Source organism: Clarias gariepinus, chromosome 14 (assembly GCF_024256425.1).
Source record: "Clarias gariepinus isolate MV-2021 ecotype Netherlands chromosome 14, CGAR_prim_01v2, whole genome shotgun sequence".
NCBI lineage: Eukaryota > Metazoa > Chordata > Actinopteri > Siluriformes > Clariidae > Clarias > Clarias gariepinus.
The window spans coordinates 13,519,321-13,544,788 of record NC_071113.1 but is presented as its reverse complement, the minus strand read 5'-3'; the positions used below and the strand labels follow the sequence as shown (position 1 = coordinate 13,544,788).

The following is a 25,468-nucleotide window of genomic DNA, read 5'->3' as shown; positions in this document are numbered from 1 at the left end:
AAAAACTGTACTATATATAAAATGTTTTAATATTTGCAGTCTGCTGTAGAGACTGAAGATAACAGAGTCAAATGGCTACAGTAGAGTCTGCATTACCTTTGTTTGTAAATTTCAATTTCCCTTTATACCGAACCTTTTTTAATAAAAGTATATGAGTTATGCTGCCGCGTGCATTATATCTCAGGCCTGCTCCTTGTAAAATGTTGCGTTTACTAGTACACAAAATTCTGGGAAACAGCTTTTTGTTCAGTTGTGATCTGTGTTGCCAAATTACATTCGCTCCTTGATCAAAGTAATGACAGCAATGATCTTCACTGCAGCATCAAGGTCAAAAATACCAGCATCTCTTTATTCAGGTAGGTGGCTTTGCAGCAAAGGTGGAAAACCAGACCACTGAGATAATTAGCAATAACTGTGCAACAAAACAGTGACTGTGGGCGCACTATTAACAACACAGTAGTGATATGGAGGCATTTACAGTAAGAGCTCCTGTACTTAACAACACCACCACACACCACCACCATGCCAGGGTCTATTACCCAGATAATATCTGCTCAGTGCTGATCCTGTGAAAAAATTATTAACTTTTAGATGTAAAATTTTTCTCCAAAATTTGTAGATTGTTGTAAAACTGCATTGTGACAATATCCATCATAAATTCAATCATATTAAACTGCACTTGCGGTGGTTCTTGTTCATTCATGGCAAAAAGGGCCAAAGTAAAACAACACCAATGTTAAGAAAATATTAAGAAACAGGCTATGACACAGTATCTCCCAAAAAGATTATCATGCTTTAATCCAAAACACATGAATATGTCCACTAACACCAGTAACTAACTGTACGACCAACACTGTAAAAAACAAGGTCTGAGGATCAGAAAGGCCAAGAATATCCGGTTCAGTATGTATTGCCTCACACATTAAAAGGAAATATCAACAGGATGCACGTGAGGTCTTGGATATGATCTCACATCAGTGCAATCTCTCTACAGCAGTTACATTAAAATTAAATAAAAAGTGTCAAAAAATATCCTCCTCCCACACCACACACTATATATTTCAGCCTTTTCCTTTTGCAGATTCTTTTTTTTATATAGCATTTCTAACAATAGATGGTGCCACAGCATCTCTTTACACAAAATATATAGGGATATACATAGATACAGTAATATATAGGAAAATAAATAGATAAAATCCCAAATGAGCAAACTGATCGTGCTGCAAATCCCTTGTCCTTGAACTCCTGTACAGACGTTTTCCACAGACTATATTTTGCTACTCTGTTTAATCTGCACAATCAATTTTGTTGCAAATCTTCTTGTATCAGTTCTGGTGCTTGTTATAGTCCATCTATTTAATGGCAACATTTGCACATAGGGTGGCATGGTGGTGTAGTGGTTTGCCCTGTGGCCTCGCACCTTCAAGTTCTGGATTTAATTTCCACCTTAGTTCTGTGCACGGAGTTTGCATGGTCACCCCATACTTGGTGGGTTTCCTTTGGGTGTTCCAGTTTCCCCCCACAGTCCAGAATCATGAAGCTAATTGGGGTTCCCAAATTGCCTGTAGTGTGTTTGCCCTGCAATGAATTGGCACCTCATCCAGGGTGAACCCAGCCTTGTGCCCCCACTATACAAAATAAAAAAAATAAAAAAATCAATGCTATTATAATAATAATAACTGTTTGTGTGTTTGTGTGTGTGCGCACGTTTGCGATATGATGTAATATGATCACTCACTGCCCCTGATTTGGCGGCAGGTGTGTGTAAATGTTGCTGGCGTTGTGTACTATGCTGCTAGGTGCAGCTCTCCCAGGGATGATCTGATTGAAATTGTTTTATACATTTACTTATTATCACTTCTTTTTATATCATTTTTTTCAAAGCTTTGGAAAAACTAATCCAATTACTTGTTATGACCATGAGATGGCGACAAATACAAATTAATACCACTAATTACTTGCGACTTTAATGAGGATTTACAGCCTACATTTTAGCTTGTTTTGAACTTTAATGACTATAATTATGTATTTCCGTCGTTGTCTTTGATCAAATATCTTGCAACATGACTGCAACATATTTAATTAGGCAATGGATTATGTAAACATGAAATTAATCAGGGTTTAAACTTAAAATGAAAAAACGGAAATGAAATTAGATGGCTATAATAAGTCGAGAGAGCAGGGCGACCCTGGAGAGGCGGGTAAAAGTTGACCTGGAGAACGGGGTTGGCTGGGGGACGAATGCATCAAATGGTCAGTTACAAAACAAGTCGTGACGTTAAAAAGCACATGAGCCGCCTATCTGCGCGAGCTGCCTAATGCTTCGGTTCATTCATCAGGCGAACCGGCGGATGACGTCACGGACCCTACCTCTTCACAGGCGACCTGTGACACACCGCGCTCGCGGCTCAGTCTTCTCCTGGCATCTGTGCGCGCGCGTGCGTGCGAGCGAGGGAGCGAGGAGGAAAGGCTCGTGTTAAGAGGCGACTCTGTACACACATACGCGCGCGCGTTCTATTTCCCACCTGAAGGAACTCGTTAAGCTTCCTCTCGTAACGCGGACTTCTGGAAGAGAATTTGCTGGAAAGTTCCAGCCAAGTGAATTGCTTCTTGTTGTTGTTTTTTTCTCCCAGTTACTTCCCACCGCCACCCGTGTTTGAAACGAATTGGTGGCCAAAATGTCTCGAGACCCGGACGACGTGAACAAGCTGACTGAAAGCACGTACAAGGTGAATATTAATGGGAATTGTGTGTGTGTGTGTGTGTGTGTGTGGCAGGGCTGGGGGGACGAGAAATTCTTGTCATTTGAAGTATCATGGAAAAGTTTGTTGTGTGTTTTTTTTTAATATATATATATTGCCTGCCTGGTTAACATGAATCAGGGTTAACCTTAATGAATTAATTGTTTAATTAATTAATTTGTCAGAAAAAAGTTTGTCTCGTACTTCATATTAATGTTTTCTCGCTTATGCTTGCCTCTCAGTTGTAATTTTAAGTTTTCAGTTTTGTTCCTCTTTCAGTTAGGTTTCTGGAGTTGTGTAAGGAAACCAGTTTGATCTCTTGTGTATGAGTGTGTGTATTGCATACCTGTCCTCTCATTGTTTTTGTCATGGGTGTGTGCCTCGGGAACTGAAAATGCAACTTGTGGGTTCATTGCCTGAATCACATGACTTTGTTCTTTGAAAAGGGAACATCCAAGGATAAAGACGTATTAATGATGAAACATAATGTGTAATGCTATATTTAGAGTAGAACGTATTGTCAGTGATTTGAGGTTTTAGTTTGTAAAGACTCGATGGACAGCACCAGAACACCAGCCGAAATGGGGACTCTCCTTCTCAGCAGGCTAGACATGCATATGATCAATTCCTCTCCCCTTAACCCACACACCCGTATACCCACTGACACAAACATACATAAAATGTATTTATTTTAGCAAAAAATCTGGTTGCTTTTAAGGTTTATATGCATGTGTCTGAGTTGTGTGCTGTCAGTGTGTGCACTATCTAATAACCAGAGACCAAATACATATTAAAAAAAACAAGTTTGAGTGGATGTAGAGGAAGCTCTTATCATAAAGGAAAAAAATAGAGCAGAGTGAAAAACTGTACAAAACATAAACATTTCTAATAAGCTGCAAGGGCTAGCTCAGTAGTTAAGGTATTGGCCTACGGTTTGGAAGGTCACTGGTTTAAACCCCAGCATGACCAATTTGCCCCTGTTGGGCCCTTAAGCAAGGCCCGTAATCCTCAACTCAGAAGTAAAGTGAAATAAAAGTGAGTCACTCCGGATAAAGGCGTCTCCCAAATTCTGTAAATGTAATGTACACACCTTGAAGTTCATCTTTAACCATATATTTATTTAGACTGCGCTTTTCACTGGACTCCTTAATCATCCCAGGTGTGTTGGGAAATGGTTGTGTTAATGCGGTTTAACAATGTTTCCTAAAGTTTGATTGAAAAGTTTAAACCATATGGAGCACTGTCAATGTACAGAGGAATATTTAGAATTTTTGAATTCTTTAGTTTAAACCTATTTAAAATGGAGTTTATTGTGGGTTATTTTGCTATACATTGTAATATTTCTTCACTTGTTGATTAAGAATGTGTTCTTATTGCACGAAACCAAAAAAACGCAGGTGCCAATTAGCATTTGAGGCCGGACAGGATGCTCTTGACACACAAAACATTTGGTGATTGGTTAAATGACTCATATCAGTGTGTGTTATCAGTATTGTAAAAGACAACGTTGTTATTGCTATAAACAAACAATAAAATTGCCAACAAAACAAGCACTTCACTGACAACCAATATGGTATTTTTAAACAGGAAGAGCACAAATGTTTTTTTAATCAGGTCCATCACTCATTAAACGCTAAAGGATCTGCATGTCTTTGATGTAAAAAATTTTTTTTGCCCTGTTGTCTTACAGAATGTGATGGAGCAGTTCAACCCAGGACTTCGCAACCTTGTAAACCTGGGGAAAAACTATGAGAAGTCGGTAACAGGTAAACATACCCACAGACATGCACAAAATCAAACCTATAGAAGCAATGAGTTGTGCTAATGTTTGTGCTTATAGACCTAAGCATAAGTAAACGCGCAGTTCCCTCTTACAGCGATGACGCTTGCTGGAAAGACGTATTTTGATGCCGTCTCAAAGATCGGAGAGAATGCTGCTATATCACCAGTCTCCAGGGAGTTGGGTGAGTGAGTGAGTGAGCGAGCGAGCGAGTGTCTATAGGCCAGGGATGCTGATGAAGAGGTCGATCATGTCCTAATGTAGATGATTCACTGCTGCTGGTTTGGAATATTGGTATCAGAATATTTAGTACAGATTGTCCTAGCTGTTTGTTAGCAGTGACTAAGCCGCTACATTCATTTGTGTGTGGGGGGAAAAGGGCAGGTCTTTCAGCGCTAGCCAGCATTTTATTTATTTATTTTTGTTTTTTAAATATGTATTTTAATAATTGCATTTCATCTCCATAATCCACTGATGTGTAAATGCAAGATACACCTGATTGAACAACTGTGGTGCACTCAATTTTAATTTATTTATTTATTTTGGGGTCAGATCTCTATACCAGCATTTAGATAAATGTTTAGATTTTTATTCATGGCCACCTGCAGAATGTCTGAGTTCTAGTGTGATTTTTTTTTCCTCTAACCCCAAGGACTGTGTTCAACCCTGAAGTCCCTTTCAGACACCACGAACGACTCCCAGACAGTGTGAATCCTCTCAAGTGTTGAGCAAAGTGCAGCAGCAGCAAACATTGCCCTCTGAGAGCCTGACCACCCTCCACTTCCACCTCCTTAGTCTCCCTGTCCAATATCATCCTCCATCTGCTTTAGAACGCTTTGATGTCCCTCATCCCTTTTTTGTCTGAAAACAGTTACATTATTTATTTTAAGCAGTAATTAATAAATGATTTCAGACGGACTGTGATGTTAAAAGAGTATTAGCTTTATCTCTTCATATGAATCTTTACACATAATTCTGCTTCAAGCTTTGTAGCATTTAGGTTGCCGATGCCGAAGTTAAAATGCACTTTTTGGGACGTAAAAATTGACTTAAGAATCGCATTCTCTCTCTCTCTCTGAGTATGTCATGCTGCCGCATGTAATTCTCTCATTACTTTCACCACTCTTGTTTTTTGCAAAAAGGCACTGCATGATTAATTGCCATTGTGGCAGTTCATTACTGCAGTTCCAGAAATGTAGAGGTCTGTAAGAGCCGCTGGAACATTTCAGCTGGACTGGAATGTGACAAATGCTACAGAAATAACTCAGTGGATTGGGTTCTCTGAGTAGCTAGAGACATGAAATTGAGATAAGGGTGTAGTTGGTTCCCAAAGCACATTTCTAACCTTTGATTTAGGGTTTATTTAGAGAAAGCAAGAGTTAGCATGGTTAGATCATTTATCTGCTCTAACATGGCTATTTCACCTTGTAATCAAAATCAGGTGTCTGTCAATATCCATTAAAATAGATACCTTTTTATTTTGTTTTTTTTTTGGTACTGGTTTTGTGCCAGAGTTTGAACATTTGATTCAAACTTAAAAAAGATTTTTTTTTGTGTGTGTGTAGGACACTTACTTAAACACAGGGTCCAATTAAGTTGAACTGACTCAATCCTACACTTCCTGCTTAAACGTCCACAGCAATAATGGTCTTTTGCAATGTCTCTGAGCAGCACTTTTGCTTAAGATATTAAATAGGAGTCAGTTTTATGGCTAATATTATCAAGCAGCTTGTAGTGTTGTCATATGGGTTTACTACCAATTAGGTTTGAAGTGGCTAAGTAATGTTGTTATTTTGAGTCTTGGGATCATGTCTCAGAACATCCTGATTTCACAGAGTTTGAAACGTCACATGATAATGATTTTCCACAACAAGGCAGTTTAAGCTTCCAAGCAAACAAGTTCCCTCTACTACTGAGATCTTCAGTAGATATAGGACGGACGTCATTAGAGGGTGTGTCAATTATTTTAAATATCACTGTGTTGTTGAAATGTTTGTTCAGCCTGGGGGTTCTCCTTATGTATCAGGTTTCAAAGAATGAGTTCAAAGATGCATTAATTCTTCCTTTCAGATGTACAGCATTTTTGTTTAGCAATGAAGATTAAAAAAGGCAGACAATTTGTTTACTTATGAATGAGAAACCACATACACAGCTACTGTATAGTTCAGTACTGTATAGTTCAATGCATAGTTCATGATTCCATTGTTTCTGGAGAGCTGGAAATAAACTTATGATTGCCAGAAATATTTATTTTCTTATATACAATCTTTTTCTTTTGCTTGTCAAAAATTAATTTTTGCACAAGAATGTTGTGGAATGTGTGTGGAATTTACAGTTAAATACAGTTACTGTAATTTTTTTCCAGTCACTTTATAGGATATTATAAGGCACATATGGCCTGTTGGGATCTGGCACAAATGTTATGTACAGAACCTGTACCAGAGTAATGTGTGGAGAAGGAATGAATGAAAAGGCGAAAAATCACATTTATGATTTAAAGCTTAGCACCTTGTGTGAAGTATGTATTGTATGTATGTATGTATGTATGTATGTATGGGCAGGGCTTTTCTTATAGAAGGTCACAATAGGGGGAAAATCCAGTTGGCTTGTTTAAACAAAAATTGATGATGCAGAGGGTATGAGTTTAGTTTGTACACAGATGGGTTTGTAAGTATCATGATTTTATAAATATTCTGATTTGTTATGGCAATTTAATACATTGAACCTTTCAAAATAGTTGTCCTAACTCAAATGTTTTAGACCTTAGTTTTGTTCAAAAGCTTCAACCCCATATTGAGATCAGTAATTAAATGTAGATTATTCTGTAAAACATTTGTTTTCTCACTTAAAAACGAAGTGCAGCATTTAACAATAAAAACTTTAAACCCAAAGTTTGTACTCTGGCCAAATGACCGGTGCATCTCTTTAATAAATGTAAAAAATGTGATTCATAGTTGAATAGATTTTTTTTTCTTCTCCCCCATCTCTAGTAACATTCATATAGTTGGAAATTTTTAAAGAGTGATGCTGCACCTACAGTAGCTGATCTTCGAATATTGAAAGAAGCTGATAATGATAATGTTTTATTAGTCCCAAAATCTCACATATTTTCTATTTTGCATTGGCCAAAGCCATTTCATTTGGAGACACACCTGTCCATGATCCAAACAGAAGCTCATGGCTGCCACCAAGAAATATGCCAGTATAAGAATATAAGCTTTGTTTAGTAGCGCCTGGTTAAAACCAGCTTACATAGGCTAATTTGACAGTATTTTTGTTTTAGACCGGCTCATCTCGAGGAACCTCGGGACTGCCCTTAAATGTTGGTTGTCATCTAAATCAACAGTAGCAGATACACAGTGAGACTGGAGAACACGGTCCAGTAGTTGTTGACTTGCAGTTGGCATCTCAAGATCCGATTTTATGATAATACCACTGATTTTAGGTGACAAGTTTAAAGTAAAGGTAGCAACATACACAAATATGTCTTAGCCCAGTGGTTATCATCTCCAGACCTGGGGGACCACCTGCCCTGCTTAGTGTTTTCCCTGCTCCATCACACGCACTTTATTCAAGAAAAGGCTGTTCGTTAATTACGTTGGGTGTGCGATGAGCTGAGAAAACACTAAACTGTGCAAGGTAAGTGGTCCTTTAGGACTGGAGTTGAAAACCACAGTTTTAACCAATATTGGAATTATATGAACAGTGATGAGACACCAATTAAATTTAGCAGTGATGTGACGTTATTTCTTGTCGAGCCTGTGCCACATGTAATTTAAAACATCTTTCGTGGTTGCAGTTGCTCTATGTGTTTTGAGATTCAATTCGCACACACTGAGCTAACTGCATCTGAACGTGAGAGCATAAAAAGAATGCATAAGTAGTGGTTGAATAATGAGATGGCTGTGTGACTGGATCTTCTCAGGGACCACAGAACTGCCTCTTAATGTTGCTTATCTAATGAAAAACATTTTTATTATTTTCATTGGACTTTCATTGGAGATAAGATTATACATTCCTAGTGAGCAATTTTTTTTTCTGTCCCTGTGAAACATCTAGCTTGCACTCAGCTTGGTTTACGTATTTTGCCTAAAATGCCTGAATCTAGATGCTTTACTCAACCCTCAGGCATCCCAATGAGTCATCCTGGCCAGGGCTGGGATGGAGTGTCAGTGGTCCATTTCAGGGGACAAGGATAAGGTTGGATACATCCCAAAGTTGGTTCTCAGCTTGTGCTTTTGCAAATCTGGCATTGCCACTGAGTAGAGTCTGATGTTGCTGTTCTTGCAGGTTCATCAGTGAAAGGGCAGGAAGGTTCTGCTCAGTGTTTGTTGCTTCACTTTTGGCAGGTTCTCCACCTGGAGATTAAAGACCCGGGCACATGGGGATAGCCGTTATAAAATAGCAAAGCAGTACAGATACAGTGCTTTCTGGCGCTTTCAAAAGCTTACTTGGGTCACATGCACAGCTCATCAAAAAAATAAACATCAACCCCTTATCCCTCTCAACTGTTACAAAATCCCATCTTCTAGTATAAACCTTTATCTAAAATGTCACAGAATGGGGGGAAAAAAACAATTACTAAAATAATTACTGTATAATTAAAGTATTAAAATTCTTTTCTGTTACGTTCATAGACCATCGTGTTCCAGGACCGGTCCCAGACGGCTGAGATATTGATGGTGATATTGTTTAGTGTTTACACAGACAAAGCACTGAGTACCACCTGCTGGTGCCTATACAGAGGTTTTCCAGTGTTTACTTAAATGGCTGCTCTAAATTGTTATTCGTTTTTGTTATTTGTATTGATTGTCCTTTTGAAATAAGCCCTTGCTTTTTTCTTTTTTTTTTGAGTGAGGGCCAATTTTTTTTATTTAATAAATTTTTTGTGGGGAGAAAAAAAGAGATATATATTACTGTAGACAAATCATAAAAGGGGAAAAAAGTAAGCATTTTTTTTTTCGTTTGCCTGCTCAGAAACATCTAGTAAACATGTGCTCATAAATTGAGGAGGCAAATTGGACATTTGAGCATGCCTCTGTGCTATACTCCTAATCCTTCAGCATAGGATGTGTGCACTGCTTGTAGAAGTAATGGCCTGGGTGTTGGATGAGCGCAGGTTAGAGCTGCAGTATCTGTCTGGCAGTGAGTGACACGACAGAGAGAGTGCTAATCAGACCCATTAGTCAGCAGAGAGTGCGAGATGCTTTTCATCTTATTTTGACAGGAATAAATTATGCATGTATCCCATCTTTTTAAAAACAAGGTTGTGAGAAACACACACTCAGGCTCGCACATTTATACCTAAAAAACATTTATATTAATCAGTCCAACTACCTGAATTTTTATTTTTTTTATTATTATTATTTTGTGCAGCAACTTTCTTGTCATGCCATCTCATAAGCAAAGTGTACACCCTGGCAAGGAAGCATGTGTGTCTGTCCTCAATTGAAACAGATTCCCTGTCTTTGCTCGCTTCACTGGAACACACTTGCGTACTTGGCACCTTTGCATCCATTTTTAAAGCCCACATTTACTGGAGTTTTTTTATTCATAATATAACCTCGGCTATGCAAGCCAACAGAATGCTTTTTTTTTATTTTTTTTTTATATATATATATATATATAAAAGCTAGGCATGGTATCTGCATAGCGCGATGGCATGCAGTGTCCTGCCCCCTCAAGCATTTTTAATTACATCTCATCTCTGTTATGTTTCCAGAGCACTTTCGTTGTTGCTAGGTATTATAAATAAGGTATTATTGTAGAATATCAGCTAACGTTTAAAATTTATTCATGTTCACTTGGAGGGAGGGGGGTGGGGTAGTACTGCTGTTTTGTAGTGATTTTTTTTCTTTATAAAATAAATAAATAAAAACAAACAAGATACAGTGTGTATGTATGTGTGTGTGTGTATGTATGTATGTATGTATGTATGTGTGTGTGTGTGTGTGTGTGTATATATATATATATATATATATATATATATATATATATATATAAATTTTTTTTTTTTTTTTTTTTTTTCATCTGGTATTTTTGCCCAGCAGTGGAGGCTGTAACTGCAGACAGACCATTTCAGAGTATCTGTGTGTGCATGTCTCAAGAAAAGCCATAATTAGAAGATAAAAGCAAGGTGTTGAAGGAAGGGCAGGTGTTCTGGACTTAATCGAGAAGGCTGTAGCTGGTCTGTGGAAACGCTGTCCTTACTAATGTAGACATCAACTTTTTCTAAACCGTTATTATTATTTTTTTAACCTCTTTATGCCTGTATGTGTTTCCTTCTACACTAATATCTGCCCACTCCTGTTTGATATTTGTCTTAAAGAGCTGTACCTAAGCATGTTCTTGCTTTGGAAGATCCATCTGTCCATACTTTCTCTGTTCATAGAGATGCAGTAAAAACCTTGTCCGCATGTCCCCCCTTTCCACAAAGGCAGCATTTACCAGCTTAATGTGCTGACCTTTGCAAGGTAATAACGTTGTAGCTGCTATTAGAGCATCACTGTTCATACACAGCACCGCTAATGCACACCGTCATGTAGCCCCTTGCCTCTGTTTGTTTGCTTTGGGGTTTAGATTACGTGAGTAATGCCAGATAAGTGCCAGCAAGCTAAAATAACATTTGCTGAACCCTGATTTGTTGCAAAAGTATGGGTTTAATGCTGATTTTTTATTATTTTTTTTTTTTTATAGAATAAATCCTTTTTTTAGGTTATGATGAAATAAACTATCCAGTGATCTAGCAAAATGTTTGAACTGCCAATAATTTGTGTCTGGCATACTAAGCTGTCATTTTTGTCTGCAGGGGTGGTCCTGATGGAGATCTCTGAAATGCACAAGAAGGTTCAGACGGAGCTGGAGCAGACTGTAAGGAAGCAAGAGTGACACAACTTCTTCTTTTCTTTTCCCTCTTTCTTATTTCCCTTCTTTCTATTCACCCTCCAGCTGTGCCATTGACTTCAGTGCCTGCTGTGCCACCTCGACCTCAGTTCACAGACGACACACTTAAGCGACACTAAAATCACATTTCACTTAAAATAGCACAATGTCTCTTCAGACAGACTTTAATCTTTTTTATTTTTTTTTATATACACAGAGACTGTTCATCCATTCTTAGAAGGTCACAGTATTCTGCAATCTACAGAGTGTATGATGATCTTTCCTTTTTGAGTCGTAATTCCTACATTGTTGCCAATTATGCTTTTCACTGTAGAGTTTTTTTTGTACGTTGCAGGGTCATATGTGGCCGCTGAAATATTTCCACATTAGTAACCTTCAGCCTTTCTTTGAGAACGCCTCGATTGGTTTATCTTGGCTATACGCATTCTCAGATGATTGTGAATATTTAACTACAGATAAGATATGCCTCTTGTTAGATTTATGTAGGTGCAATGCAACACAATTATCCTGTTAGTGTTACGACTGTTAATGTTACCTTTTTTTCTCATGCCATCTGCTTTTTTTATTCTTATCAGTTCAAAAGGTTCCATAGAGAGCTCATTGGAGAACTGGAGAAGAAAACTGATATGGATGTCAAATACATGACTGTAAGTAAATTTCTCACTGAAACTATAATTAGATTGTGTGTGTGTTGGGGGCGGGGGGGTCATTATGAATACCACAGTGTTGCTGCCTTACAGCCATAGGTTTGATCCAGAGCTTGGGTTACAGTTTGCTGGCTCATCTTCTTCTGTCTGTGTTTCCTGTACAAGGGTTTTCTAGTTTCCGTGTACTTGCCAAAAACATGTCAGTAGGTGTGTTGGCACCAGATCTGCCATAACACTTTCTAAAGATGACTGGATAAATGTAAGGTTGTTTCATTTTGGGAAGAATATTTAAATTATTAATAGATCAAAAAAATGCAAGCACACGAACGGTACCATCCTAAAGATGTTCAATGAGAGATTCAGCAAACACATTAAAGAGCCATGTGGAGAAAAGCATGTTATGATCTTTTTAAAATGATGATGACCTATTTCAGTTGACCCCCCCTATCCTTCATTCCTCACAACAATCATTGAACAAACTGTTATTACATTATGTTCAGTCTAATGGTAAAAGAAATGAGCTCCAACATATTTATTTGCACCATTTGATCTGACCAGAACATGTAAATCTTTATACACTTTAGTAGTCATCCTCCTACTTTTATCAGCAGTCACATCATCAATAAACACCTGGTGACCCAGTTCCACTTGCAGCCGTACTCATAACATGTTCATGCCCTAATTCTGCCCTCGCCATGTCCGATAGATAATGTGATATGCTTTGGATCATTCTTTCTTGCTTTGGAAAGCTCTTTCTTTCCTGCTCCATATTCTTCCTATTACAGTACATCGTTCTACTACAAATTAATCTTATAGAATCTTGTTCCAGGTCTGGGCAGGCTTCCTCGCTTTTTTGAATGTTACCAGTTGTTTGTATGCGTCTGTATTTACATTTATGAAGACCTCTCTTGTTTGTCGAATTTGATAATGATAAGCTTAGATTGTAAGTGTGTGTTCTTGCTTTTCATTGATTAAGTTTTGTTTATTTATTTATTTATTTATTTATTTATTTTATTTTAGGGTTTTTTTCCCCCTCGGCGTCAGCAATGATGGCCTACATTAATTGCATTAAATTCTGTTCGGGCCACATTTTAAAAGTTCCCATGAACAGCTACCAAATAAACAATCAACACTTGGAATCAACTCCAGACTGAAATCTTTCGTCTCCAAAATCATACAGTAATTATTTAAAAGAATAATACTAATTTTGAGGCACATGGGTGGACATTGCACTGTTTTTCAGTTAGTTGTCTGAATACTTTTAAGTCTATGAAGATGAGGAGAGGGAAATGCAATTTGTATATGGTTAATGCAATATTTTTGTTCAAGCCCATGAATTAAAGCTGAAAGCACGTCAATCAGATCTTGTTTTCAAGAGGCAGAGTGATAAACTGTTGCTGTTTAAATGCTTACAGTTGTGACTATATATAAGACCATTTCCATTTCAAAGCACTGGACACAAATAGCACTGCCATTTCTGATTATGAATGTGATTTACAAACTCTGCTGGTACTGTGTCTCTATTTTATTTCAGGCCACATTCAAAAGATACCAGTCTGAACACAAATTGAGGCAGGACTCGCTGGACAAATCTCATGCAGATCTGAAGAAATTGCGCCGAAAAAGCCAGGGGAAGCATTCCAGCAAGTACGACTTCAAAGAAAATGAGGTCGGCTTTCTTCATACTTTTTTAAATCAGCACAAAGGGCTTTTTTCCCTCATTCTTTTCCTTATTCTGATGATTTCTTTTCCTTTATCATATAACTAATTTTCACTTTTGTTATTGAGGTCTTTTTTAGCTAATAATATTCCTTTCAGGTGTATACCTTCTCTCTAGTAGTTGTGTTTAGTAATTATGCACTCTGATGACATGATGTTGCTGGTTTTTGAATTACCAAGCACATTCTGTTAAATAATTATTGCCATTTTTTTATCTTTCGCTGCTTGGGATTATAACGGCATGTTTTTACGTCTAAGGATATGTTTAGATTGTGTCTGGACAAGTATTACTTATTGCTACTTTTTATTATATTCCAATATATAATGTGTTCCACTTATAATGCAAAGCTTGTCACTGTGTTGAATGACACCGTGAGTGACATTGTGTTGAATTCATTGTGTTTGATGATTGTCGTAATTAAATGCTGTACTCGCGTCTGAATGAGATTTGTGTCAGTTTTAAATATAGTTAAATTAAAACGCACACGCCTTTTAGCTTGATTTGCAGTGCTACATCAGGAACCTTGTGCCATGGGTGGTTTTGTTCTGTAAAGGCGTACTGTCTGCCCTCAGGCAATGACGGAAATGACGTCAATAAAAAAATAATAATAAATAAAAAACCTGACAAGACTTTGGTATTGTGAAGAATGCTTATTTTAGTGTAAGAGGTGCAGAAAGCGTTCCTATATTAAGTAAGGACAAAGCTTAATATTCAAATATATATTATGGGTTTACTGTATCCCAGTATATTTAACCCTCTGGGCAAGTCTACAAAGTGGAAAGTTTTTGAGTTTGGATGTCGGATTATTAATAGCTTTTAATGCATAACCAGCCTACAGTACACGTCATTTATATTTGCAGAAGGTCACACGTATGTATGTATGTCTGGCTGATTAGCACAAAGCGACATCAGAGGTTAATAGAGTGTACGTGTCCTTCATATAGAGACGAGCTACAAGGTTGTGACAAGAGGCTGAAATCGACACCCGAGAGAACCCACTCGCGTGGTCACTATGACAACTCAGGCACAGGGAGATAATAGGAAAGGGAATCCTGCGAGCGGTGGATATCTGCTTCTCATCTGCCGCTCAGCATTTCTGAGATTGTTGTTAGTCATAGTGGGTGGTGGATGTCTTCTGTCTACAGACATCATTACTCACTAAATAGTGACTGTGTTGGTATTGGGGCTGAAAGACACGACTTATTAACGTACAGATGAACATATTTCCCAGTTAATGGCACTATTATATAGACTTGTGTGTGTTTTCAGAGCAAACTTTCTACTGTAACATTCTAATGGGTTGTGCCTGACAAAATGTAACTATATGGAAAACTGATTTTGGTCTTTTAGTATCTGGAGTCGATTTCTTCGGGGCAGACAGACATGCAAAAGTTTATAGCAGAAGGCTGCAGGGAGGCCCTGCTGGAGGAGAAGAGAAGGTTCTGCTTCCTAGTAGACAAACACTGCACTTTATCCTATCAGATGGCAGATTTTCATGACAAAGTAACCAATTTTTTATATATATATTTTTTATAATGCATGCATGCTTATATGTTGGAATTTTTCAGATTTATAAAACATAAATGATGCCTGTTTTTACAATGTATTTAATTTTTTGTAGTAATAACTGTTGATTTTTTTTATTAAAATGATTGTGGCTCCTAATACTGTGCGTCTAATAGACATTACAATATCATTTGTACATTTTGTAATATAATTTTGTAATACATTTTGTATCAAATGTAACAATTTTTTTCTTTACAATTTTTGCAATCATGAGACTAACGATTGAGAAATATGTCGTCATTGAACTAGTGTTATGATTTATCTAGAAATTTTGTTTCTCCAAAACGGTTAGCCAAGTAAGCGAGACAAATGTTTCACACATTGCTTAATGTTCATTTATTGAGAAGTCGCTTTGTTGTACACCAAGTCGTGTTAAAACATTCCCGTGTGGCCTGCGCCTGTTCCTTTGTCGTCTCTCCTGATTCTTAGGCAAAGGAGATTCTCTCGATGAAGTTGCCCAGCTGGCAAAACAAGTGCACTGATGCCCTCCAGGTACCGGACACCGTGATATCCATGATTGAAGGCATGCGCACCCCGATCTCCAACACGCCAAAGTCTTCTCCTCGTGTGGAGCACTTCGACAGGGTGAGTCTGTGTGCTCAGTTTGCATTAGAGAATGATTAAACTGGATTTTAAGCCAGATTTTCTCGTAAAGATTATTATCTGTTTTGTAAAAATAAAAATATTTGGAAAATCTGTATTGAATGAGGAAGATCTTTCAAACATTAAACCTAGGTAAAGGTTACTTCCTTGTGGGTAACTTTTGTTAAACTACTGTAATGGCTTGTAGCTTCCTGGGCTGCTTGCAACACTGAGTCTAGAACGGTGTTGTGGAATGAAGCCCTCGGTTTTTATTTATCATGTGTATATGACATGTCTACTATATGACTAGAAGTTTGTAGACCTCTGTTGATCATACTTGTATCTGATTTTTGAATGCCTTTTTCCAATTGTAGTCCCTCATTTACGTTATTTTACCATTCACTCATCTGGAAAGGCTTTCCACTAGATCTTAAAGAGAGATTTTGGGGGTTAGTGTCCATTTAGCCTTAAGAAACCATTAGTAAGGTAGGGCTCTGATGGTGGATGAGAAGGTCTGGGTTACAGTCAGAACTCCAGCTCGTCCCAGTTTCTTGTGTTTTGTGGGCTTTTTTTGGAGGTCACCTGTTGTTCTACACCAACCTTGACAGGCATTATTATGTTAGAATAGGTTTGTAATTTTTGTTTCATTGAAGAGAAATATGTATGGCATGCAAAGGCATACAAAACGAATGATTGCTTCCAACTTTGTGGCAAGAGTTTTGGGAAGACGCACATGTAATGGTCAGGTGTCCATAGCATTTTAATATGAATGTTGCAATAAGTTCTTCAGGTTTTTACGACCTCCCTTCCTATTGGGCTTCTTTTCTTTCAGAATTCTGACTCCATGGTTCCTCCACCAGCTCCACCGCTGAAGGCTCAGACCAGTCCATTAGCGAATATGTTCTCACCGGAGATCCCCAGAAGCATGGTCTCTCCAGAGCCTTACTCAGGCAAGTTAGAAACCTCTCCCATAATCCATCAACAAAGTCCTAACAATTTTTTTGGTCCCATTGTTATATAGGTTTGCTATATTAAATTTGTCAGGATTTGAATAAACTGATCCATGTGTTGTGATCTGAAACCAACAGACCAAGACAGTTCTGATGGCAATGGAATGTCCAGATCCACATCTGTGTCTAGTGATATGAACATACTAAAAAAGCCACGAATGCAGACCATTTTCCCACACACAGCTGGCAACAACGAGTCCCTGCTCAGCTTCGATGATGGAGAAATCATCATTTTGCTGATTCAGGAAGAGAAGGATGGTTGGCTCTACGGGGAACTGGAGAAAACTGGACAGTAAGTCCGATAAGCTCAGTGGGGCTTTATTAATAGATGGTATGTTTTTCGCAGCACAAACAACGCTTTGTGTTTTCTGACAATTTGGTGTCGAGCGACTGTTTCTGAGATTCATGACTCTATGCTTTCGGATGTATAATGCAAGATCATTTCTGGCAAAAAAGAAAGAAGTGGAAAGACTGGTTGTCTGTCTCTGTCGTCAATTTTGTACTCCTGAAATGCTTACAGGGCTCGGTGTGGTATGTTTGGTATGTCAAAGATCCCAAATACAAACGAATGTTCTGATACTTTGACTCATTACTTGAATTAGTTTGGTCATTTTCTTAGAGTGACTAAACTTCTTAATTATACTCCGCACAGACACTGTTTAAAGATCTCAGCCATAGTTACAGCACAGCGACTTTATCGCCAAAGACAGAAGATAAGATGACAGCTCTCTCAGATCTTTGTCACACACTGCATACGTTTACAAGCTCACTGATGCATTATAATCTGTATTCTGTAATCTGTATTTAGAACAATTGCCAGTACAAATGGTTTCATAGTGAGAAGGTCACAAAATGAAGCTCCAGTGAATAAAGGATATATGTGCTAGTGTGAAATAAATTTAAATCACAGCCAGCAAATTAAAAGGCTTGGCCTACACAGCAATTAAGCAATTTATTTATCCGTTTCATTCAAGTTTCTGCTTGGCTTCTCTTGATGGTGTGTTTCAATAGGTTTTATTAAAGCATACAGACTTTTTGCACTTTATTCACAAAAACTATCGAAGTCCAAGACTGAGCATGAGAAATTAATAAAATACAGTCTTAAGGAGTTTGGAGACTACAACCATTTTTACAGCAGCTGTGTTTGCGGTTAGATTTATGTGCATGGATTATGAATTTCATGACAATTAATTGTGGTTAATTGTCTCCCCTGCTAGATCTTAGTGCGCATCTCTCACTGGTATAATCAACATCCATGCACGCATGTACTGTTTACTAGAACACTGTGACCACTTGTTTTATTTTGTGTTTGTAAGCGCGTGTACTGTTTCTTATAACGTGTGTGCGAGTGTAAAGCAAAAAAAAGTCTCATTAGAGAGGTTAAAGATCCAGTTTATTAGCCTGTCGTTATGTGTGCCCGTGCACAATTTGACACTGTGCCCCTTTATACACACACACACACACACACACACACACACACACACACACACTTACTTCTCGGCTACACACACACACACACACACACACACACACACACACACACTCTGCTCTACACATAAACACTGCTCTGTCGCAATTCTTTTCAAAGTGCAGGTTTGTTTGTTTGTTTTACTTTACAGCAGTAATTTCGTCAGTGTAATTCCGTTAGACACTCGCTCACGCGAGTGTCATTAGCGATGTTTCTTGCAAATGTTTCTGACAAAACAGTCTTTCCGTTTATGTGTTTGTCTGAAATTCAAATAAGAAAGGCGAAAGATTTACTGTTCAAAATGAGAAGGGGAAGACGGGAGAGGCTGATTCCTCCTCTTCGCTTACTTTAGATTCACACACACATACAGTACATAGACACACACACAGCGCCTGCGCGCATAAACGGAAACACTTATCTGTCAAGATTTATTTTTACTTTTTTTAAAGGTAAAGTGCAGGTTAATTTGTTTTATTTATACTTTATATTTTGTATTAATTATTTCTGTTTTTTTAGGGGCTGTGGATCAAATAATTTGAGTTTCCATTATTTCTTATAGGAAAATTTAATTTGGTTTATGAGTGTTTTGGAATACGAGTCCGCTTCCGGAACGAATTATGCTCGTAATCCAAAGTTCCACTGTACATCTTTATATGTACATCTTTTAATAGAAGAAAAGCCCAAGAATTTGGTGAACACATTTGTAATTTATTTCTAGGTTTTCTGAAATTATGACAGAATTAAAATTATACATACAGTGCACCAAATTAGTTTAAATGTTTTTCCTTTAGCAGCTTCTGGACCACCGTTCTTGGCAGAATTGGTAGAGTTCAATTAAATGTTTTTGGTTTTCCTGGCATGGACCTGACCTTAGAGCATGGTCCAACAAATTTTTGATAGGGTTAAGGCCCCAAAAGCTTAGTTAAATTTCCTTTCTTATTTTACAAACAACCACCTTGTTGTTTTTGGGGTCATTGTCTTGCTAGAGTATTGAATTTGAATGAAATTTCAACTGTGTCAAGCTAGTGATTTTTAGGTTATGCTGAAGAATTCTGAGATAGTCCTCCTTCATTATTTCAGTTCTACTGTCAGCAAAACGGCCACAAACCACAAAATCTACCGCCATGATTAACTGTGTATATAAAGAATTCTTGAGGTTGAATGCCCTACTTTTAATTTTCCAAACATGCGTCCAAGCTTTCCTCCAGAAGACTTTTTATTTGCTCATGTGTTTAGCTACAGAGTGAAGGTGTTGATTTTCTCCCTAATTTAGTCATGTCCAATTCCTCCAATATTAAGGCTACTCCTACCAGTCAGTCGGGAGGCCCAAAGACTATCACGTGTTTCCTCCGAACCACGTGATGCCAGTCGACCTTTGGCTGCGAGAGGTTACAGCATCACCCAGGAATGGAACTTGCGATCTCTGGATAATAGGGAGAGCACTTTACCACTGCGCCACTTGGAGACCCGAAGGTGTTGGATGGCAGTCTTTAGTTCTATAGACATATAACTGTCGCTTGATTATTCCGACCATCTGAGCCAATTTCCTTTCAGCTGAAGGTGACAGTTTGCGTCGTCTTCTAGACCTTTACAAACTGGCTACACTTCCCAATAAAGTAAATTTGGATAAATTTGCTTTGGGGATTTGGAAAATCTGTAGCTGCTTCAGCAGTAGGTCCATGAGATGTTCCTGATCTGTTTAAACCTTCTGTCATATTTCTCAGATCTGCACCGAGCTCCTTGGACTTTCTTGTTGTACTGCATGTTGATCAATCCAGTGAGTGCTGTCACAGAAACATTTAATGTTGCACAGAGATCTCTACCAGGAAGTTGACAGGCTTTAGGCTTGGTAAATTAAAATGTTTCAAATATTATCTATTATCAACACTGAATTAATAGTCTAAGTGGGTGTATGCATATTTTTTCACCCTGTGTTGATTTCTGATAACTCAATTGAAGGAAATCTTTTCTATTAAAGGTGGTTATCAACAGTGGGTCGCTTCAGGTGAAAAAAACAACAACATTTTAAAATCACTGAAAGCCCAATATTGCCAAAATGATCATGGCCATTTAGTGTATGCAAACTACTGGCTGTGACTGTACTATTTTATAACATTCTTAGATGTATATCTGTTTGTGTACAATTAACCAATCACTGTGTGATTTAAATATTCCCTATTCCTAGAGTAAGCTTGAACATGTGATCCACAACCTAAGGCCAACCACCATTTTTTATTTATTTTTTTGTCAAATTCACAAACAACAGGACATCGATTTAGAACGAATTTTAAAAATGATGAAAATACTGTCTACACCTCAAGATGCCTTAAGCACATGTTTTTACATGAATATGTCTTTAATGCTATTAGAGAGCAAATTTAGTGGTTAGGAATAGACCAGTGAAGTTATTTCGAGGCCATTGCTCAGTCAAAGCATCTGTATAATTGCTTGTGCTTTTTTTGTTTTCTTCCTTTTATTTTTTGTTTTGGAATGAATAAAAATGAGCAGTGTGGTTACTACATGTCTGTGCCAAGTTGCCCTTTGTCACAATTTTCTCCCAGAAGCCATTATGTTGTCATTACAGTTTTGAGAAATGTCTTTGTGTCTTTCTTTTACTGACGCGGGTTTAAAGTGCTCTAGTTCAAAGTTACGATTGACTTTCCCCTGTATAAGACAGTTTCTAAGCAACCAAGCCTTAATGCATGTCTCCCACCGGTGGCAGAAACACACCTCTACAGTGGCTCGCTTGTTCTCGATAATAATGGGAAGATTGCATCTGTCTTTTCATGCAGCCATAAATTGTATTTATCAAACATGACTTATAGAAATGCATACGTATGTGTGTGTGTTTGTCAGATCTTTTTTGTGATATCAGGGTTGTTGTTACAGGAGAGGCTGGTTTCCATCGTCGTACTGCCGACCTTACAGCGAGCCTGTGCTCTCAAACCTGTGAGTCTTTTCCCTAAATAACTAGTAATTTTAATCAAGGTAATGTTGCTTTTTTATAATATTTAACCTGGTACTTGCTTTAAAGGACATGAGTGATTTGTAATTCTTATACAACCTGCTGGATGTGTATGTCCCCTTTGCACAGCATGAACGTGGCAGATCTCTGTAAGCGGTCTGAAGAGGAAGAGGAGGATGAGGAGGAGGAAGAGCAGCCTGTGTTTCTGCCTCCCCCTGACTATGGTGACTCATCCAGGAAGCCCTCCACTCCCTCATCACAGAGCACGGTATAACCCACACCTACACTCCAGTCCATCTTTTCTCTATTAAGTGTTTCTGATTTTTTTTAAAATCAGACAATGTTTTTAAAGCTGAGACTGTTTCAGCACTTAATGCATGATGTCTTCTGAGCTCTGCCGAGTTAAACAAAAACAACAACAAAAAAAACTTGAGGGATTGTCCCTCTCCAGCAGGTCAAATTTCCCTCTGGGGATGAACCTGAAACCTGATGTCTACTCTGCTACTCTGCAGGTGTATACCACTACTCAAAACAAGCGAGCTCAAAGCAGTCTCCATTCACTTTCGATTTTACATGTTAGATTGCAAGATTACAGACTAAACAAAAATGTATAAAAACCTAAAGTTTAAACGAAAATTAGATGGAAAAAAGACAAGCCTGTGTATAACTTTTGTTATGGGGAACAAGTGAAGGTTTGTGGAATCCTTTGCATTGCTTCCATTGTCCTAAAAAAAAAAAAAAGAACAGACATTTAAAAGAAATGCTCCCTGCCTGGTTTTGTACACACACACACACGGGAGAAGGAGGGAGGACAAAGAGTAGAGTGTTCGAGCACATGAACATCTTTAGTGCTCACTCTACCAGATATCCATGGTTGCACACTTTTGAGTCTCCCAGTACTGCAGACAATGGTTGTTGAAACTGACTTCCTGGCTTTGGGAGAAATGGCATAGAACTGAAACGGCAAGGTACAAGAAAGTGCACTTTGTTGCCACTTGGCTTGGATTTTGTATTGTTGGGTAACTGGTAGGGCTGGGATCTGGGAACATGGCATAATTCTGCCCCCTAATGACAGCAATGTGCTCTAAAGCAAGATGTCTCAAAAGCACCCCTAGGGGCTGGATGACTTGCACAGGTTTCACTTCCAGTACAGCTGAACAAAATCAGGCAAATTTTTACTTTAACTTTTTAGTTGCGGTGTTAATTTTTATCCATTTTTACATTTTACTTTCAATGTACTTAAAGATTTAAAAATTCTTAAAATTCTTTGTCAATTATGGAATATTGTTGGTGCCTCTTGGCGTCAGTCGTTTCCCGACAGCACAACAGTAACAATAAGCTGATATTCTAATCCAACCAGTCTGACAGGGCAGCTTTGCTTAGCCTGCAATGAGCCAGGGAGCACAAGAAAAACACTGCCAGTAGTACTAAACCTTCTGATGTTTTTATTTAACAGGTGTCATTGTCAAATGGCACATCGAAGCCTCCTTTTCTTGGGTGAGTAACATATTGCTGAAGGGAATATCGATTTTATTTAATTTTCTTTGGTTCCTTCTTCTGAATGACTAATAATCCCTGTTCCTTCTCAGAGGTGGGAATCCCTTTGCAACGGTCAGGCTGCGGCCCACGGTCACAAACGACAGATCAGCGCCGATCATCTAACACCATTCAGCACGTTTATTTGAGCCTCATTTTCATTTTGGTTGTTCAAATTAAACAGCTTGTTTGGGAAGCAGTTGGGAAAATTAAAGGGCTTACCCATAAATGCTTTTAACTTTACATTCAAGCCCAAGTTAAAATGTAAAATTGCGTGGATTTGAATGAATAATAAGTTGGTTTTACAGTTAACATAAGTTCAACTGGGTACAAAAGCCAAAAGTGTTTTCTTAAGTTTTATCAATTTAACACATTGTTTGACCATATTGGTCTTTGTAGCTGTTAAACCAGTGACAGTTTTTAGTATATCTGTCTAGCCTTATTTGATCAAAAGCCACAGCTTGACCAGAATCAAGTTCAAATATGTTAACTGCAAGTATCACAATGTATGTAGAATACTGGATGAATATACAATATTCCATATGGTATGCAGTGGTATGCAGTCATCAGTTCCAGTTAACTTTGTGTTGTTTAAAAATACTAGTTTTTCTAATATGTTAAGTGTTGTAATGTGAAAATGAGGTAATTATAAAAGCACATAATATAGCACAATAGTTTATTTCTCCCAGTTTTAAAAGAGAATCCTGCCTGGTGTTGACTGTGTCCCAGGGAAAATAACAGCATAGCTCAAGATACAATGTAAAAACGGGTTCTGTCTGTGCCTAGTTATACTGCTGTGTATTCTTATTTTTAATTTAACAAATGCATTTAATGTAGGGAATTGTCCAAATCATTCTTTTTAAATCTATTTTATTTACTTATGTTTTAATATGTATGGGTTACCTTTTTAATCTGTTGTATCATTTAATTGTTCTATTTTCTGTCAAAAAGCACTGGAATAAAAGATTTTTCATGAAGCTTTTTTTAAACGTTTACTTTGTGTTCAGGGTTACAGAGGATATTAATTATATCATGATTAATACAATAATGGTATTAACTATTAACATGCAAACGGGTGACAATTTAAAGAAAAATTAACATGCACTCAGATTCCTAAGTATTTGTAAAGTGAAATTATTTGTTTCTGTACACATTTTTGCGATTTTTCTACTGATCACAATTTTATGAATATCCTGATTATTATTATTATTATTATTAATAATAATTGTTAGAATTATTTTTTAGATTTTGTTACAATTCTGAAATACTCAGCAAATAATTTGCTTCTGCCACACAGGATGCTGTGCTGCCAGCCAATTTGTGAGTAGTTTAGATTGCAACACTGGTATGATTATTACATTACCAGGCAGAAGTGTGGATGCACCTTCTAATTGCATGGTCTTTCCTGATAATTTCTTTCTATGTTGTAAAACAACACTGAAGGCATCCAAAATATGCAATAATCTCCTTTGAACAGTTGATATTGAGTAATTTTAAACTCCTCCTCTGCAGCAAGGGTAAGTTTTGTTCTTGCTTTCCTGTGATGGTCTTCATGAGTACCAGTTTCATCATGGTGCATGACAGGTTTTTCAAATGCACTTGAAAATACTGTTCTTGCAAAAACTATTCAAGAACAGCTGACCTTCATGTCTTAAAATAACTGACTGTTGCTGTTGTTGCTACTTAAATACCTAATGCCATATGTAGTCGTACAGTCTTGGGATCCAGTGGTGTTCTAGTATAAAGAAATTAAATCCAATCTTGTGTCCAAGCTTTTGACTGGTACTGTATATACATTTTTAAAAAATTGGCCTTAGTGTGGCAAAACATGAATTACCCTACAAAAATCTTTATGTAACTAAATCGATTTTTTTAGTCAATCTCTAGAACTCAGGGCTTTACTGTAGTTGCCTTCAGTTCCTGTTTGCTACTGGTTCTTTTTACCTTCAGTTTTGTCTTGAGTAAGTAAAAAGCATGGCAGTTCTGCCTTAAAAAGCTATTGAGTTGCGTTCATGGTATGTGTAGGTTACTATCCATTTGTACTGTAAAATACTGACATCACTTTTGCACCATTTGAGTGAATCTGAGCAGAAAGATTATCTCTCTACACTTCGGAATTCATCCTCCATTTATCAGCAGTCACATAAACACCAGTGACCCAATTCCACTGCCACCACCATGTATGACTGATCATGTGGTTTGTTTTTTTATCATGAGCCCTTCCTTTCTTTTTCTCTATTCTTCTCTTAGCCGTTGTGGTGTAAGTTACTGTAATCTTGGTTTCATCTGTTCAAAGTATATTGTTCCAGAACATTTTTTAAATTTTCTTCTAGCAGTGGCTAATCTGTCCTTTTTGTTCTACAGATAAATTGTCTGTATTTTCATTTAGGAAAGTGTCTCTTGATGGTAGACTTTGATACAATGACCTCACAGAGTGTTCTTGACTTGGCCAGATGTAAGGGTTTTTTTCACCATAAAAGACAAACTTCACATCTTCAGTGGTCTTGGCTGTGGTTTTGACTGCTACTGTATATAAATTTAAATAAATAA

At 37.6% G+C, this 25,468-nt stretch overlaps 1 protein-coding gene across 1 annotated transcript; it reads left to right on the top strand.

The window, feature by feature from the left end:
• Positions 1–2,308: 2,308 nt before the first annotated feature.
• On the top strand, positions 2,309–23,895 carry baiap2l1a (BAR/IMD domain containing adaptor protein 2 like 1a). The gene is made up of 14 exons (XM_053512020.1): positions 2,309–2,729; positions 4,432–4,507; positions 4,619–4,705; positions 11,330–11,391; positions 12,000–12,071; positions 13,606–13,740; positions 15,142–15,294; positions 15,787–15,942; positions 16,772–16,889; positions 17,028–17,241; positions 21,307–21,366; positions 21,512–21,650; positions 22,839–22,879; positions 22,972–23,895. Exons 1-14 carry the CDS (start codon positions 2,679–2,681, stop codon positions 23,042–23,044), a joined length of 1,437 nt encoding a protein of 478 aa, XP_053367995.1. The 5' UTR covers positions 2,309–2,678; the 3' UTR covers positions 23,045–23,895.
• Positions 23,896–25,468: the final 1,573 nt, after the last annotated feature.

Coding starts and splice junctions, on each gene's coding strand:
- baiap2l1a (XM_053512020.1), top strand. CDS start 2,679: ATGTCTCGAGACCCGGACGACGTGAACAAGCTGACTGAAAGCACGTAC. Junction 11,392..11,999: donor AGACGGAGCTGGAGCAGACT/GTAAGGAAGCAA, acceptor TATTCTTATCAG/TTCAAAAGGTTCCATAGAGA. Junction 17,242..21,306: donor GAACTGGAGAAAACTGGACA/GTAAGTCCGATA, acceptor TTGTTGTTACAG/GAGAGGCTGGTTTCCATCGT.